We start from the raw sequence: 18,847 nt of genomic DNA, 5'->3' as shown, positions 1-18,847 counted from the left end.
AAGGAATCCATTTAAAACATTTCAACCCGATTGGAATGTGAGGTATTTCCTGCCAAGGGCTCACTTCCTTAGCTAACCATTTCTTACTGTTTAGCCGTTTGTGTTTTTGTGGATGCACCGTGTAAACAAAGACCTATGTTTATGGATGCAAGCTATCTCTTAATGATGTTTTAATTGAAATGTGTTTTTGAATAAAAAACAAGATAAACACACAGATGAAAAAGGGATCAGGCTCTCAATAGGAACATGCTCATGCAGCCAGTCAAATATCCTTCGTGTACTTTCCTATTTCCAAAGAGAGCCAGGATTCAAAGCAGCTTGGCCGAATTTCCCTAAAGTGGTTTGTTTCATTCCTGTCCTCGGCCTGAGATAATATTTTGATCCTGCCTCGGAGAAGAGCTGCTTGTTGAAGCGAGCTGCTCAGATCAGACCTGTCACTCAGTAACCAGCTCCGTAAGCAATGGATACTCAGGCGTGACAGTAACGTCCTGCTGTGTAGAGTTGGCCTCCAGACGTCCCGGTGGCCCCTCACCTTCCCCTGGCCCTGACCGACAAACACTACAGGCATGCTCTGACACCCTCTCTTTTATGAGCCCCCATCCCTGCCCCTCCCACCCTCTCTCGCCACCACTGCTCTCCTTTCCTCTCCTCTCATTCCTTGTAGTCGGCACACTGACCCCTCTCCTCCTCCTCGACTCCCACATGTCAAGGCCCCCCCCGAACACAAACACCCACTTTCCCGTATGAGCACAGCCTTTGTTTGTGGAGGCAAGCATCTGAGGAATGTGTTAGAATTGCGCAGGCCTTCAAAACACAGATGTTCCCTTTGTGGTTTGGCCTATGGTGAGTTGGTATTATGGATGAGGAATTATAATAAACTAATGCCACAGCTGGATTTGAATGGGGAGGCTCCATGATTGTAACCTTTTAGTCGCAGCCTCTCTTGATAAAGGGTAAGCTCTATCTGTATACAGGACTCCTCTCATGCTACAGTCTATTATTCCACACTTTCATCAAGCTGACATCACCCTGCGGCAGCCTGGCACCAGCCATCCTGGCCTGATCGACTAAACCTGAGACCATTAATCTCTAAAACGCTACACAAAATACAATCCACTTTTACGCCATCTCACTCATTTGTATTGCGGTTATCCCTGAATGTTTTCCGCCTAATCGAATCCCCGATGAGAGGATTGCTTGGAGAGAGCGCACACACGCAAACACATGTGTCTATATGAGATTAACTGTAGACAGTTGATATCAGTTTTTTGTTTAAGAGAACTAAGGAGAGCTGGCAGGGCACCAGTGTGTGATGCTTCAGCTCATCAGGAGCCTCTCTTTGTTGAGCTGATGGTTTCCGATGTGAGTATTTATGAGATAAAAGGCCGGATGTGATAAAAGGCCACCTGGCTTATAGACAAACAGGTGATTCAGAGATGATGGCCTCTCCCTCGGCACTGTTTAATAGAGACAAACAAATACTTTGCATGTTTGTGTTTGTCACACGCTTCTCCTGGGTCAGGGAAATTAGCTGGCACATGATGAATGACATTTTAAGTCTTAACGTTTTTTTCTCTTTTCTGCAGCGGCTGAAGGATGAGATAGCAGAAGTGACAAGTGAGATCGAGAACCTGGGTTCCACTGAGGAGAGGTAAGAAAAAAGGATCCGCCCCTTCTCGTCCCCTCCCCCCTTCGCACACAATCTCCCTCTGTGTCGCCTATATTGGCTTGTTGTTTGCCTTCTATTAACTTAGCAAATGAAGCTATCAATAATGAATGTTTGATGGGCAGGTCTGGTGATCTGGTCACACCAAAATGGCTCTCAAAATTGGCAATGCTGCTTTTAAGGCAGTTTTAAATGTTTCATCAGGCGCACCCCCATTATGAGAGGCCTCAGTGAATAATGCAGTGGGTGTACGGGCAGAGGCAGACAATGGACCGTCCCGGGGGAGGGAGGCTTGATGTTTGGACTACTCAAGTGGATAGGGATCCCATCAACTACCGAATTATCTTTCTTGGATATAAAACCCATTAAGGTTTACTGCACTTTCTTACAATCAAAGTTTCCTTCAATCCATTTTTGAAGGAAGTGCATTGTAGTCTGTGTTGCCTCTGTGCAGTTGAATGTCAGACTTTGGCAGTATATAGCCCAAGGAATGCTGCTGTGAGTGAATCAGTGGGAAGAAGAAGTGGCGACCTCTCACCGGCTGGAGATGGAGATGTAACCATGGTGACAGCGGACTCTTTGAGTGCACTTTGACCCCTGAATTACTCCAGGCATGGGAAATGAGACGTTCCCATATGCATGATGTTAAACGCCTTATCAAGTATTTGTCATCACAATGGAGGGGGAGGACAGGCCAGTCTCTGCCAAACAAATGAAAAATGTTTATGTGAAAGACACTTTTAGGAAGTGAAGCAAATACATTTAGTGTTACTGGCCGAGCCTTGTGAAATCCATTTGTTGGATTCGTATACCAAAAAATCTAAATGTATTCCCCTCAGGGCAATAGTTCTTTTTTTTTCAAAATTACCAAAAATCACTAGATTTAACTTCTCAAACAAGAAGATTGTCTTAGATCTTCTGTGGTATTGTATTGAATATATTTGGGTTTTGGTTGGTTTGGTGTAGTTTCCAACAAGGTGATATTTCAGAATTATTGATAATTAAAGTAGTTTAGTTTGAAGCCCTTCCTATATACCAGAGTTTGTTTATATACAACATTGTGTGAACATAACGTCGAACTTAAAAACAACCTACACTCTTGTGTTCCAGGAAAAATATGCAGAGGAATAAACAGGTGGCCATGGGCCGTAAGAAATTCAACATGGACCCCAAAAAGGTAGGTTGAAGAAACTGTCGGGATTCTTCAGAAATGTGATTTGGTCCACATGCTCTGATGAACCGGAAGTAACCTGGGGGCCCTCTCTCTTTCTCAGGGGATCCAGTTCCTGATTGAGAACGACTTGCTGAAGAACACCAGCGACGACATTGCTCAATTCCTCTACAAAGGCGAGGGCCTCAACAAAACAGCCATCGGAGATTATCTCGGAGAGAGGTGAGGATGAAGACTGATCTTTATTTTCCACTATCTAACCATCTTCCACTCACACTCTATCATGACTCACCAGCACCCATCCATGTGGTTGATAAAAGCCTTGAATGGCGAGTGCATATTTTCCGTATTGCTGTGTTTCCTCTTGGTCAGGAACACACCCTTCCTTTCAAGTTTACTGGAACCACATTTACCCTCTCAAGATGTTTGTTACTCCATCTGTCTTTGATTATCTTACTCATTCATATAACACGATAAAGAAACTTGACAACGCACGTGTTGGAAGACACTCCAGACCGTCCCTGTTAGAGTGGAAACATAACAGTTATGGCCTGATGTACAGCACACGCTGCTCAGGGACTACAGGGCCGGCAGAGTTACAGTCAGGGTGTGGTCTCCGAGGTCAGACCAGGAAATGGAGCTCAGGCTGTGGATGGACGCTCTAAGTATGATTGTTATCACCTCTCCAAGTGTTTCTGATTCTACAAAGAGAGGCTGAAATGGCGTGAGAGCCTTGAGACACGATTGGTCACTCGTCCACTGGGAACAGTAGTGACTGGATAACTGTCAGCGAGAGGTCCTCAGAGCCTTCCCATGATCCCACAGGGAAGATCATTTACTCTGAAGGGCCTGAAGGTCAGGGATGATGTCATGATCGAGATTAGATGATAAATGAGAGGGGGGTGGCGGGTGTTTTCCCTTTCCTATTATATTTGATGGAATAATGCAGAATACAACAGACCTCAAGCCTTTAGTATGAGAGTCAGATCACACTCCTGATGGAGTCTACTTTTCAAATGAGGCAGTGAACAAACTTTAGAAGAATAATAGGAAGAATTGATGATGAGTATAATCATAATTTGCAGCATTAATCTTCTGTATTTTTCTTTCTTGGTTAATGCCGAAAAAGCCATGTTAAATGTTAACCAGTGATACAATTTGCTCTGCTTTTGTTTTTGTCCCTGTAGAGATGACTTCAATCTGGAAGTCCTTCATGCCTTTGTGGAGCTTCATGAGTTCACAGACCTGAACCTGGTTCAGGCCCTCAGGTAAGACATCATCTCCCAAGAAACGTACACCCCTCACATCTGTGCTTTTCAGTGTTGTTCCTTCATGAGAGAGCTATATCAGCCTTTTCACAGTGGAAGTGAGTGTTGCTGAATGCTGACTGTGTCCCCTGACAGACAGTTCCTGTGGAGTTTTCGGCTACCGGGAGAAGCTCAGAAGATCGATCGCATGATGGAGTCTTTCGCTCAGCGCTACTGCCAATGCAACCCTGGCGTTTTCCAGTCCACAGGTACAGCGTCACGCCATGAAGACAAGCTTTCAGTGCTGTCATGAAAATCCAAAGAGCTATGGATGTGTGGGCAGTGAAACAAACAACATAATGTATTCAGATTTAGGTTAATTTATTCTAAAATATAGCCATCAGCAATATTAATAATAACAACCTATTAAAACACTTATTTTTCTTAAAGCAGATAAACTTGTTTCCTCCCTGAAGCACTTCATTTTTCCATAAAGCATTGAGATCTAATGGCATGTCGACGGAACTGATATCTAAAGTGCTCGGTTCAGCAGACACAACGTCTGCTGAGGTGAGCTGTGCTCTGCAGCAGCGTCTGGCTTTTGGGAAATAATGTCCATATCAGACAGCAGCCTGCCTCTAACATGGATGCAGATGGATGTGAATAATGCATGCTCCTCAACAACCTAACGGGCCCGATTAAGTGCTGCTGCATCAGCCTTGTGCTGGCCTCGTTGACTTTTAGTAAACACACACATTAGAGTGCACGTCCAGAAACACACATGCATACTTAGCTGCCCACTCGCAGCCTCTCACTCCCGCCCACTCTCCCTGCTAACGAAGCTTCGCCTATCCGCTCCTCTCTGTTCCACTGTGGTCCCCTAAGTGCAGTCCTTTCAGCTCGGCTAATTTACATTTATATTTAAACATTAGACATTAAATTAGACATTGGCTGCAGTTTTATGGTAAACAGCAACCTTTTGCTCATCTCTCTCTTATAATTGTGTGTGTGTGTGTGTGTGTGTGTGTGTGTTACAGACACCTGTTACATCTTGTCATTTGCCATCATCATGCTAAACACCAGCCTCCACAACCCGAACGTGAAGGACAAGCCGGCTGTGGAACGATTCATCTCCATGAACAGAGGAATCAACGAAGGAGGAGACTTACCTGAAGACCTGCTCAGGGTCAGTATGGCTGTAACGCACAGATATTGTGAATGACTCTTCCACAAGCTCTGTGTTTATACTCCACTCCCTGTGTTGTAGAATCTGTATGATAGCATCAAGAATGAGCCTTTCAAAATCCCAGAGGACGACGGAAACGACCTCACACACACTTTCTTTAACCCAGACAGAGAGGGCTGGCTGCTAAAACTGGGTGAGTGAAACTGGAAATACACGTGCACATTTATTTGGGTACAAAATGTATTGCCAAGATAATGGTGTTCTCATGTATGTGTCTGTGCAGAATGATTACGTTGTGTTTTCATAAAGGCACATGTTGCACAAAGTGATAATCAATGTTTACCGTGTGTGTGTGTACGTTAAGGTGTGTATGAGCTGGTAGACACTCGACCTGAGACATCTGAAAACATCTCTGCCCGCTTTCATGTATTATATATATATATATATATGGCTTTGAGATCAGACAACCACATGTGGAGGCCTTTGAATTATTTACCACAGGGCATTTTTATACACTGACGTACACACACAAGCACAATGACGACTGTTATGGCTTGTAAATCAAGTTTATGCACAAACACAACGTTTAGAACATTTTACTTAAGAGGGCATTTTTTGTGATGTGTTTTAGCTTTTTACTGCAGACATTTTAATTCAGATTTGTACCATAGTGGAAACCCTCCTCAAGCATTATTTTGAATTATTATTATTATTTGGAATAATTTAATTAATTTGAATGATTCTAATGATTTTTCTTATCCTTATTAGAGTTTAAAAGTTTTTGTGCGGTTTGATGGGTGTTTTCGTTCGTCCTGACCATTTGAATTGGTTTTGACTTAAACATATTTGTGGACACCATTGAGCTAATACATACACCTGTATTGTTACAAATGTTTCACAGGATGTCTAATGTTACTTTCACTGGTCACAATACTTCTACAAAAAGAAAAGCACAACCCTGGACCCCTGAACTCTTCATCCTCTGTTTCCTCTGAGATCTCTCTCTGTTGTACAGATTCACAATTCATTTATTTAAAGAGCGCATGAATGTTCAACATGAAATTGAATCTTCCAATCACTGTGAATCTTTACAATGGACTTAAAGAAGAAAGTGAAGAATTACTCTCTCTCTGAATTGTCAGTTTTTAATAAAAACAATCAGGGGTAAATGACTGGATATAACAAACATGGAGCCAAGTGGAGGCGATATTTAATGTAGTGCTTTACAGTAGCTGTGGCATTGAGTACAACTCCCCCTTGTGGGCTGATACAACATCAGATATGTCAAATCTGTTGACCCTCAAAAAGAAAGCTGTAAAGCAGTGCATCAAAGCCTTCCCTGGAACCAGATCAACAGGACTGTGGTGCAATAATTCCTTATCATTTAATTTGATTTATTTTGTTTTCTTTTCCTCTCCGTTTGTTTGTGTCCATGTGTTTGGCTGTTGTCTTTCCTCAGGAGGTATGTACACCTGCTCTTCCCAAACGCTAGTCCATCTCTCAGCTCTCGGGTGCTTTTTGGTGGTCCGCCATGCTTTTGTTCTATTTTCTCATGTTTTGTAAATGTTCAAGCTGGGCCGCAGATTTTTTTTAATTTTATTTTTGTGTCTCCATTGACTCATTTGATCTTCAGATGTATGTCTGTGTAGTCTGTCATTGGTGGTCCGTCCACACTCTTTAATCTCTGTGGGTGGTTGCTGGGCACTCACCGGGTTCATTCGCCACACCATGGGCTCGGCTCGGGGAGCGGAGGCTTTGTGACCAGTTTGCCTCTCTTTTCTCTGTATGCCGTGGTGGTCACTCTTTGATCTGTGTTTATTTTGAAAGCTGCATTATGCCTTTTTGCCGTACAGTGAGCACAACAAAGGAGTTTCGCTTGACTCTCCAAATTCACCATGAACCCAGTTACTCATTGGCTTATTGTTGTTTGCTCTCTGGTGGCATGGAAAGGGAATAATGCACCGTTTCAACCGTGTGGCTCTGCTCTCCTTATCTTATGATTAAATGGATCTGAAGGATAACAGTGGGGACCGGTGTGGCGCTGGACTGGACCAAACTGTGGGAGAGAAGCGTGGGCAGAGGAGCGGGCTGAAAGGGATTTATTCAGGATTGCTTGCCCATACACATGAAATCTACATAGTTAAGAGGTTTGGTTGTGCATTCTTGTAAGTAATGAATGTTTCCTCTCATAACTACATTTGAACCCTTGTTTTACAAAAACAAGAAGTGAAATGACATGAGAAGCAAACCAGTTTCTAATTTGTCCTTTTGAGAATAATCTTTTCCAACTGAATCAGAAAATCTAGATATGTTTTTAAAAGAGACCCTGTTCCCACCTACCCTCTACTCGCCCAGCCTCTCACAGTCCGGTCTAGCATGGGTGCCCCCCCCCCCCCCGCTCCACTCCGGCAACATGCCCCTGCAACAATCTGCTGGGACGTCCCGCCTCGTCCCAGACATTCTTGCAGGGGAGTTGGTCAGTTGTCTCTTGTGGGAGCTAGAGGAGCTGACATGACCATGAAACCAATCTCAACCTCCGACTGAACCAATCAGCTCGGGCCGTCAGCTGTTTGATTCTGCCATCGCGTCTGTGTTTTTTCTGTTTGTCTGCTTTTTCCTTGGCATCACGCTGACAAGTGGAGATGTGGCGACGGGGCTCTCCATCTCTGCCTGTCGAGTGAAGCGTGTGCCGATGGTGTCTGTAAATTGTAACAAGCATAGACTGAAGTGTTTGCCCTGTCATGACGTCTGTGATTTGATGGGATATCATATACAGTGCCACTGCTGCTATATGATCAAATGTGTGTGTTCTACATGTATACAAACATCCTCTAAGCCTCCTTTATCCGGGTAGATGGGTTTCACAATGCAGCTTTTTTACTAACATTGGTGGTGGGTTAGCCCAGTCTAGACAAGGCTTAGGTCTTTATATCGAGTTCAGAAAGATATCGAGTGCCCCCCCTACTCACCGGACACTGCTACTATAAGCCTTAAGAAGTTATTTAACAAAGCCCCCCCCACTACTTACCGGACACTGCTACTATAAGACTTAAGAAGTTATTTAACAAAGCCAAAACAGGAAATTCTAGTCTGAGATGCCTGTAGAGAAGCTGAGCATAGCTGCAGGCACAGAGCTCAATGAGCCTCTGTTTGTTGGCATCCCATCCTCCCAGAGAGAGTGCCATCTGCTCCTCTGATCAGGTTTCCCCTCGCAGGAAGTATAGGTGACAAAAGGGGTCAGAGGTCAGCTACAGATCAGGGGGTGCAGAGTTAACCAGAGAGCCCCCACTGGGTGCGAAAGAGAAGTTAATCTTAAGTCACTCCTTACTTTCCTCATTCAGCCCTCTGGCAGTCATTTGAGTTCTTGCTTTCCACATGTATACCTGTGTTCTAGTTACTTCATTTGGACAGTAGTTCATTAAGGTCAGTGAGTGCAAAGCAAATGGATCTGTATCCTGTCTATTGATCCTGGCTTTCCACACTCATTCCTCAGTCAGCTATTAATGAAAGAGAAACAGGGCCGAGTTAGCACAGTTCCCAGACACACCAATACATTCATGGAGACGTAGCTTCATCGTAGAGCATTAGGGGAAAGGATAAAGTCAAGTCAAGAAAAAATAACAAAGTAACTGGTGATGGTGAGCGCATTGGTGCAATGGTGGAAGAGGGTGAATCGCTATAGTGGGTAAAAGGAGTCCTCTGTAGCCGTCATCTGTCTGTCTGCCATACATCTGTCTGCCTGTCTGCTGCTCGACCCGGTGCTTCGGTGCTCGTTTCTCTCTCTCTCTCTCTCTCTCTCTTGTTGAGCCTCTCTGACGCTGGCTGTTTGCTCCACAGGGGGACGTGTTAAAACCTGGAAGAGAAGGTGGTTTATCCTCACAGATAACTGCCTGTACTACTTTGAGTACACCACAGTGAGTACAATCAGTTTCTCAGTCACACTGAAGACTGTGCTCCCTCTGTTCTTGTTGTGCCCGTGTGCAGCTCTCTCACTCACAGAGTTTCTGTTTGTCCAGGACAAAGAGCCCAGAGGAATTATCCCCCTGGAGAACCTGAGCATCAAGGAGGTGGAGGATAAGAAGCCTGTAAGTACAGCTCCCTCTACTGGTCATTTATTTAATTTCACACAGTAAGAACTGGTACTTGGAAATCTTACTTCCACCCATTTTCTAAATGGACAATAAAGAAGGATTTTCTTCGGTGCTGCCCTTTTAGGAAGTTAAAAACTGGGATTATTTTTGCTGAATTTTCACTGCTTTGATTTGCACCTACACCACTGTGATATTTGCACACAAAAAAAAATCAAACATAATACATTTAATTGACAATTACATTGACGGGTAGTTTATTTCCTTATTGACAAACAATTGTACTGGGAGTAAGGCCCTCACAACATTATATATATATATATATATATACAGAATACCATAGAGAGGGATTTCTTAATGTGGATAATGTACCTAAATAGAACTGTAGGTAAATTAGGTTTTAGTTGATAGAATTAGTTGATAAATACAGTTATTTATATCTATGCATTATGTGTTCTATATTATCTAACCTCCATCTTCTCCTCTTCTGTAGAACTGCTTTGAGCTTTTCATCCCTGACAACAAGGACCAGGTGATTAAAGCCTGCAAGACTGAGGCTGACGGACGCGTAGTCGAGGGCAACCATACCTTCTACCGTATCTCCGCCCCCACTACTGAGGAAAAAGACGAATGGATGAACAGCATCAAGTAAAACATGTTTCCTTCTCTTCTGAAAGGCCTGGCATTGTGAAGTGCATGTGTGTCACTTACACGTGCGGTTCAGTCGATCCTATTTCTGTGTTTCTTTGAACTTGGAGTAATCAGGCTCTAAGGTCTTTGCTACAGGAACCATAATGTATGAAGGGAAATACAATTCCTGATAATGTTGAAATATGATAAACTTGTGTATTGCAGATGTTAGATGTAGAATCTAATTTGACCACACATAAATTCTTAGCATCATTGTAAATTGAGCCCTACCTGCATGCAAATGTCTGACTTGCCAGTACTTTGAAAGCGCAGGAACATTAACCCCCCCCCCCCCCCCCCCCCCCCCCCCCCCCCTCTGCGTCCGTTTCTACAGAGCTGCCATCAGCAGGGACCCCTTTTACGAGATGCTGGCAGCCAGGAAGAAGAAGGTGTCGTCCATGAAGAGGCACTAGAGCTGCCCTGCGCTCCAGATGTTGCACTTGACAGAGCAGGGGGTCCGGGTATCTGCCCGCCCTGTCTGGGGGGGGTGCAGAGACCGCGGTTTAGGTCTGCCGACCTCTGCAGGGGATTTCTCTAAGACTTGGGACTCTACAGGCCAGAAAAACAGGAAGCATGCTGGGGTTTCTAGATAAGAGTCGGGGCCAAAGTGTCTGTTAACCTCCTCTAACCTCCTCTCTCAGCTTTGTTTGTGCTCTCTGTGTATGAAGCTGAAAGGAAATCTTGCTGTTTAAGACGGCAAACCCCCTTCGAAGATGCTTAAATATCAAACAACATAAATCCCATATACATTGTTGCACACATACAGAACATGCATACACTCATGCAGCCCCCTCGTAGCACACATCCTTTAAACTCAGCAGGTCTGACCGTGTGGCACTCCAACCAAAATATTCCTCGCTTCCTGAAAGAAAAGTGAATCCCTTTTCTGACGTGCTTTAATGTTACAGTAATACGTGTCTATTTTTACAGCTTTAAATGTTGATTCCTCTTTTTGTTTGTTTACTTTTGTTAAGAAAATGGCAACAGAAACTGCAGGGGGGGCGGGTGTGGGAGGAAGGGCGGGAGGGTATGATTTGCCAACTGTTAGTGATTTTATACTTACAAAAAAGAAAACGTAAAAAAGTTGCCACTCAGGAGATTGTTATGACGTTCTGAAACGTTCCACGTGACATGGATCCTGTTCACGACAGCCATGTGAGGAATGAAAGCCTCATCTGTGTCCCGGACTGAACTGTTTTTGTAAATGTGAAGCTGCATTGTGGGATGCTGCAGGTGAGGGTGTCTGGATGGGGTCTCAGAGTTGTGTCTGACTCATGTTCTTCATTTCCTGAAAGTCCTGGAGACGCATCCTGAGGATCAGTGTCTTTTTAAAGAGACAACTGTTTATCACCCCGGGCTTCTTTTTGAGGTTGTCTGGAAATTAGAAATGGTGGCCCTATTTTTCAATTTCACTTCCCATACATTTTTATATAATTTTGTCTTAATACACAAAACTTAATTTCATTGTTAGTAAAGTTACTGCTGCATGGGGCCTGTTGATCTAGATGAAACGTCACGAGAAAAGCTGCTGGTTAGCGACAGTTTCTTCCCCCATTCAACAGAATTTAATCTTTATTTCCTGCATTTAATATTGATTTTCTTCGTAGAGTTACCTATTCAAGGGTAAAACAAATCACATGCATTTTCATCTCTCAGCCAGACCTCATTGATCTTTGTACAAAACTGTGCTTCAGGTTGTTTATGTATAAGACATAATATATGACATATTGTTATAGAGGCTTTAACGCGGCACAAATAAACATGTGGTTCAATAAAAGCTATGCCTGGAAACGAATGGGCTGTCCCGACTCAGGATCCAAATTGTGATGTGAAACAATACAAAACTGCTAGGTGTGAGGAATGTACTGCGCTGAACCAAAAGATGGAGGTCAGGATGGCGTATGGTGATGCTGAAGCAGTCGTTTTGTCGAATGGCAAACTCAACTGCGTGGAGGTACAATTTTGCATCACAGTCGGTTGTCTTTTCTACTGTCATCTGTGCCTGCTGCTCATCATCCTCACTCACTGCCTCTTTTGGTTCTCTTCTTCTCTCTGCTCTTCTACGCACTAATCCTAGGGAAATTATGAAAAATGCAAAACAATCATAATTCTAGACAGTATTGGTTTATTTATCAAAGTTGTACATATTTAAAATGTATAGTGGGTATGTTGTCTTCATTTTGTTTCCTATTAGCTGTGCCATTTTCTTTTGGTATTCTGTTTAATAATGTTTGATTTGAGGTTTGTATCATTGCCATTTAATCAAGCTAAAAATAAAGACGAATGTGTCACAACACTGGCTATGGAAATCTTTTACACAACCACAAACTCCTTCAGATCTCTCTAGTAAAGTCTCTCCAGCAGGGGGCAGTGTGTGATCAGCAGCGATGGTCTTTCTGCTGCAGGGACAATTCAAATACTGAAGCAAACTAGAAAGATAACTTGTATTTTTATATTGCTTATTAGTTGCAACCAAATTACAGTTATGCCTCAGCAACACACATTAAAGTGTGGCCATCCTGCTGTATGTCTTTGAATACTGAATGCTACTTAAGGGCAGCCTTGGAATTGAATCATTCCTTCTCTGGTGCACAACTGCCAAAAATTGCGTTACTCTAACCACATTTACCCTGTGTTAAACAAAAAGCACATTCTCCTGCCACTGTTTGAATCCAGTCTCATGCAGCAACGCAACATTTCCTATATTTATAAAGCTTGCATGCACGTATTTATGGCACAAATGTCGGCGCAGCAGGGAAAGGTCGATATTTACAAGTGAATATGTATCATATTAAATGATGCCTGGAAAAGCAATCAATATAAATGACTTTCTCAATGGAATGGGCATTCAGGAAATGTAGTTGAAAATACATATGCATATCTTTGGATTTCTGTTGTCTAGTAATCTAAACTTGGATTTTATAGGTTTAAATAAATGACTATTTTAAACTTGTTGAGATTGTTTACCTCTATATGAATAAACGACGGGGCTGTTGCCAAAAAGTCTCTGTGAGAAGTTGAAAAAGTGATAATGATGTTTTCATCTTGCATTCAACATTATGTCTGTAAGTATGATTGATAGCATTGTAAATGTGTAACTTGCAGACAGAGTAAACCACTGTTGAAAGCAGTTTGGGTCGACATTTCAGCTACAGAAGCACTTCGTAGTAACACAGATTAACTTCAGTCTCTGTTGAACATGCACAGTGAATGCTAAATGCTACTGACATGCAGTGTAGTTACAGAGCTGCAGAGGCCCATGGGTAATGTTGAGTAGTAGGTACAGTGATAATGTGAAACGGTTCTCTCGTATGAGTTTATTGAAGTTGAGACATGTTTATCTGAACTGAGAGAATTGCTTTCAAAAGTCCTTTAATCTGTGAAAGATTAAAATATTGTTTTTCCCACAAAACAATATTGTATATTCACCTCTGGGCAATTGCCTGCAGTGTTTGGAGGGAACTTGGGTGCAAATTGTGAAACAATTTATTCCAGATGTGCAGTGAATACACATAACGATTGCAAAATTAGATTCCTGTTGTGCATCCTTGCATAATGATATTAAAGGGGACCTATCATGCAACATCCACTTTTTCATGTCTTTTATACATAAACATGTGTCACCTCTGAGTAAAGAGATTCTGAAAGTTTCAGGAAAAAAGATTCACTCTCTTTTTGTCCTGATCCATTTATATAAAAACTAGGGCTGTCAGTCGATTAAAATATTTAATCGCGATTAATCGCATGATAGTCCATAGTTAATCGCGATTAATCGCAAATTAATCGCACATTTTTTATCTGTTCTAAATGTACCTTAGAGGGATATCTTTCAAGTTTTTAATACTCTTATCAACATATGAGTGGACAAATATGCTTTATATGTTTGTTTATTATCATTTGAACAATGACAAATATTCTCATGAATATTAAACACAACAACCTGAACATTACAAATATTCGCCTCAATTCAACCTGGAACCTCTCTCATACAATAATACTGTGTGTGTGTGTGTGTGTGTGTGTGTGTGTGTGTGTGTGTGTGTGTGTGTGTGTGTGTGTGTGTGTGTGTGTGTGGACACTGTGATGGATCGTTGAGCTATGTGCAGCTCAAGGCATATATGCTCGAATGGGAGCTGCCTGGACGCTGCAATAATGTTGCGCTGACTTTTCGTACAATGTCCCACTGTCTGGCTACCTGCATAAAGTCAAGTGCTCGGCGCAGTTGTCGGCGAAATGTCATTGAAACAGCTCCTTATATCCGTTAGCGCAGCTAGCTAGCACCAGATGCTAACAACAACACGTAGGTGTGCCTCGCTCGCGCGAGTCGCGCCACACATACACACTCCCTCCCGGTCCTCCCGATGGCCAGTCCGGGCCTGCCAGTGAGCGTGGAAGTGTGGTCTGCCACAAGCGGGCGGCAGGAGCGGGGCTGTCAGCATCAGCTTGTCGATGGTATTTTACACTCGATGCGCTCTGAAACTATGGCGGCCGAGGACAAAAAATACACATGCGTTAATCGCGTTAATCGCGTTAAAATAATTAGTGGCGTTAATTTTTTTTTGCGTTAACGCGTTATTAACGCGTTAACTTGACAGCCCTAATAAAAACCTGTCTGAAAATGAGCTGATCAGATTTTGGACACTTTATGATTTCATAACGAATTTTTTTGGCCTCTTTAACCATTAGCCAATAACCAACCAAGGAAACACCCCCCACCGTATCAACTGAATCTCCTCCTAGAGCTCCATTGTGTTCTTTTTAACCAAATATCTCCCAGAGGGGCGTGGGGAGTGGCTCCTTATTTTCATCTAAAGATAAAAGATAGAGAATCAGCACTTTTGAAACAGGGCTGAAACAGAGGGGATTATGGGATGCTACAATGCATGATCTGTTTGGTATTTCGAGCCAAACACTTCAATGACATGTTTTGTATATATCTGAGATCTATAATATATTGATGAAAAACAGTATAATAGGGGACCTTTAAATAAAAAGATTTTGGTTGGATTGGAAACAGACCGTACGTATTTTTACACAACTGGAGTAAAAAAACCTTTAGCACCACTGCTATAAAACACGATCATAAAGACGATTTTGAGAAACACAATGCAGGGCCAAGGACATGAACGCGAATGATGGGAAATGAGAGGCATGTTGCTGGGGCATGAAAAAGAGTAGAGAATGTGTTGTGGTGGTGAGGCAGCAGGAACCTTTTGTTTTTCACCATCTTCACTTCTCATATTTCTCAGTGCAGCACGGATATGCAGGCTGTTCTTGTACGTGTTTTTGTTAGAGTGAGGTTTCTGAGTGCGTGACAAGGGGAATGTGATATACTGTTGGAAGGGGAGGTTTCATCATTCATGACCCAGAATGAGTTCACAGGGAACAATAGTAGGAGGGTGCTTGCGCTGTACAGAAAGGAGATCCTTGGAACAAACTGTACCGAAAGGTCCAATAATTTAAAAAACATAATATAATGCTCAGTACCTGACCTCACCGCGCTGAAACACAGCAGACCACATCACTCAGCCATGCTGTCATGTCAGGCCTGCTGGTGAATTCTCTTCTGTGTGGTTATGCTGATGAAGGGGGAAAGGCCTGGTTTCTGCAGCCGCTCTCATAGGCCAGGCAGAGCCATCCTCTGTGTCCTCCAGTAAGTGGAGACATGTGAAACCAGTCAGGCTCCAATTAGGCCCAGACTGTTTCCCAGAAGCGCTTGAGGCCTCCCCCTGCCTCCCAGCCCACCGCGGCGGGAGCAGGGAGCACCCCACAGTGTCCGGGGCTGACCTCAGCTGGCATGAGAGGAGCCCTTTCTCGTATGAGGCAAAGAATGTTACACACAGACAGGCCTGGGCACACACCATACCTGTCATGCAAACCTAAATGCATCACATGTGGTGGATGTTTTCAAACCTGTTCATAGCTGCATAAAATTAGCTTCAACAGGTTTCTACGTTAGTTACGCTTAGTTAATTTAAGGGACGATTTAAGCCAAATTAAAGCTGTCAATCCTGAAAGTCACAGTTGTTCTTAGACAATAACAAGCTGTTAAGGCCAATTCAGACATCAGATTGCACCATTGGAATGTTTTTACAAAAAACACCTGATTGGAAGCTCATACTCACATTATTTTTGCAGATACCTTATAAACCAGCGTTTGAGGTGCGTGTACACTTCAGGTGCTGTGTTGGCAGAGGAATTGTTGCTTTACTGGAAGAATAAATCCTTCTCAAATCACTTCAGGAATCTCTTACTCTGCTAAAGGACACTGAATTCATCCCTGGGGCAGGATTTCTGAGAAAGGGAGTTAAAACAACCACAACAAAGTCTCGCCCTCCCCTTCCCCGTTCCACTATCTCTCGCTTTATCTCTCTGTCGCTCGCTTCTTCACACAGTCTTAATGCAAACACCGGAGTGTAAGCCACAGCTGAAGATGAGGTAATAACGCTGATAGTGAAAATAAATAAAACAATGTCTTTGGTTCAGTACAGCGAGTAAAACACTAGAGTATATCATTTATTTGTTTTGGTTTAAGGCATTTTCCCACAAACATGGAGTTGCATGAAAGTTTGCAACACATCTCATTAAAACTAGTTGGAGAACAAAAGAAAATAAAGATTTACGACCGTGCGTTAGTTGGAACTCTGAATTATAAAAAAACTGAAACTTGCTTACCATTAAACTATGGTAAAAACACCAGGCAGCTGCTGTCTGCATGTTTACTTTTTGTGAATAAATAACTTTAGGCTTATGTTTGAGATGAGATAGTCCCTCTCTTCAAATAGAATGCAATTATCCAAAAAGCAAACACTTCCAGGAATCACAAGGACTTCCTTAGGCGAAACGATTACCTATGATATTGGTAAGGAAATTAAAAGGGTGTAAAAACAAACGGGTTCTGTTTCACTTCCTGTCAACACACTTCTGGTTGAACAGAAGCATGCTTGACTGCATGACCCTAGTTATAAACAATAGACATAGTATAGTACTGGAACTGTTTTACAGACAGGCAGTTTAGTTTAAACGACAATTACTGGAAATTAGGGGTAAAATTGAGAAACAAGTTTAAATTAAGTATGTGTTCCTGAATTGATTTTGAACAAATAGAACAGTGCACACCAATTACATTTACTGGAAACGTTTTTCTTGTAATATTTTTGGTAGTGAACTTGCTGATGCAGGGTCTGCAGAATAACTGTGTGAACAACGCAGAGGGTTGTTTGTCCCAGTGGGAAAATGGTATTGTGGGATGTTTTCCTGCAAATTCATTGAACTGTGGGTGGCTTTTATTCTGGGAAACTTGTTCAGTGTGGTGTGAAAAGAAGCACATTTTTTCCTGTGGGACTTTTTACGATTGATCTCATATCTTAACATAGCGTCCTGTATATTACTTAATGTTGATTGCGGAATATTGTGCAATGTTAATGAGTACAGGCATTGCAGAAATCTCAGATTAGAACTGCTGGTTGATGTGTAAGATGGAGCGATTTCTGGAGAAGGAGTTTGTTTGTTTACATGCATGTCGAAGATTGGAACACACTGTACCCGATTTCCAAGATTCATAGTTAAAGAGGGAAAAGGGAGGCCATGGTTTGGAGCGCCTCCATAAGAATTTCCTGTCTAAAGGGAGTGCCTAGCTAGAAGGGGACGAAAAGTAAATGCCTTGAAAAGAGATGGAGCAAGAGAGGCCTCCAGTTTTGCTTTCTGATCCACAACTTTATAACAGCATTTGAGGGTCAGAGTAAAAAGCCCCATTGAGCTCCTCTGTGTGATGCTTGCAATCAGAATACATATCTGAAATATGTAGGAAAGGCTGTGGAGACAGGGGCTCTCTCTGTTCGGCCTCTCTGGGAAACTGGGTTGTGCAGAGGTCAAAAACTTCAAAGTGCAGAAGTTGTACATCTACAATACAAAATGGGATTATTGCAGCGGATGCACAGAGAACTGAAGTGTAAAAGACGAAGGAATACATACTGTACATACATACTGACCGAAAACGCAGCTGCAACGCCTTTAAAAGCTCAATCTAAAACCAGTGAACAAAAACTCACAGATGATGACTGAGAGAGCGCTGCTGTAGCTCACACCTGCACCATAACAATAGGCTCTATTCAACGCTCCCAATGACCTCATATCCTTTTTTAGACCCCTTATATGACTTCATTGTTTCTGCTGTAAAACTATTCCTTGCAAGGTCATCAAAAGCCAAGTCATGCACACATGTGGCGTCGTTTACCGACTGAGGGACTATGGGATCAAAGCTTTCCTGTGGCTGTCTGATGCATCCTGGGTAGTATCTTCAAACATCTGTGAGTCAGGCCCTTTTAGATTTTGGGAATTTGAAGGAAAAAGGTGACATCCTTATCCTGGCTGCTCCAGGATTACAGAAAACGTTCCAGGTTAATCCCCCTAGAATCTTTGAAATCTCCCTGTCCTCTGCCTGGCACATATCACCGCTGCTATCAGCACTCTTATCGTGACGGTGACCACAGAGACGATGTGTGAACCTTGCACATACACACTAAATCTATCCGGAAATGTCAGACTTACTGGCACAGCTCAGGATCAAGTTACTACTACTGTGTGATAGAGGAAGTGTGTGTGTCCGTGTTCGCATGTGTTCATCAGTGTAGACCCATGTGGATAACAAGTGCATTATCGTTTTTGCATATGAATGCTGAATGCATGCATATCAGCGTGTGCTAAAATCGCATGTTTTGACAGCATGCACCCTTGCTTAAGCGCGTTTAAACATTGTGTGTGTGTGTGTGTGTGTGTGTGTGTGTGTGTGTGTGTGTG

The 18,847-nt window shown here is 42.8% G+C and overlaps 1 protein-coding gene across 6 annotated transcripts in view; it reads left to right on the top strand.

Moving 5' to 3' along the window:
• The window catches only part of cyth1a (cytohesin 1a), a 40,544-nt gene extending 28,202 nt beyond the window's left edge, over nucleotides 1–12,342 (top strand). For 4 of the 6 annotated variants that reach the window (XM_034142548.1, XM_034142543.1, XM_034142547.1 and 1 more), the window contains 11 exons: nucleotides 1,587–1,651; nucleotides 2,777–2,843; nucleotides 2,941–3,059; nucleotides 4,025–4,105; nucleotides 4,241–4,353; nucleotides 5,122–5,270; nucleotides 5,352–5,464; nucleotides 9,106–9,184; nucleotides 9,287–9,355; nucleotides 9,852–10,006; nucleotides 10,383–12,342. In XM_034142548.1, the coding sequence (XP_033998439.1) occupies nucleotides 1,587–1,651; nucleotides 2,777–2,843; nucleotides 2,941–3,059; nucleotides 4,025–4,105; nucleotides 4,241–4,353; nucleotides 5,122–5,270; nucleotides 5,352–5,464; nucleotides 9,106–9,184; nucleotides 9,287–9,355; nucleotides 9,852–10,006; nucleotides 10,383–10,461 (1,089 nt within the window). In that variant the 3' untranslated portion in view covers nucleotides 10,462–12,342. The remainder of the gene's footprint in view (nucleotides 1–1,586; nucleotides 1,652–2,776; nucleotides 2,844–2,940; nucleotides 3,060–4,024; nucleotides 4,106–4,240; nucleotides 4,354–5,121; nucleotides 5,271–5,351; nucleotides 5,465–9,105; nucleotides 9,185–9,286; nucleotides 9,356–9,851; nucleotides 10,007–10,382) is intronic. The other 2 variants (XM_034142546.1, XM_034142544.1) reach the window with 1 other exon arrangement.
• The last annotated feature ends 6,505 nt before the right edge of the window (nucleotides 12,343–18,847 follow it).

Source organism: Trematomus bernacchii, unplaced genomic scaffold (assembly GCF_902827165.1).
Source record: "Trematomus bernacchii unplaced genomic scaffold, fTreBer1.1, whole genome shotgun sequence".
Taxonomy (NCBI): domain Eukaryota; kingdom Metazoa; phylum Chordata; class Actinopteri; order Perciformes; family Nototheniidae; genus Trematomus; species Trematomus bernacchii.
The sequence above is the reverse complement of the archived record's forward strand: the minus strand, read 5'-3'. Positions and strand labels throughout refer to the sequence as shown.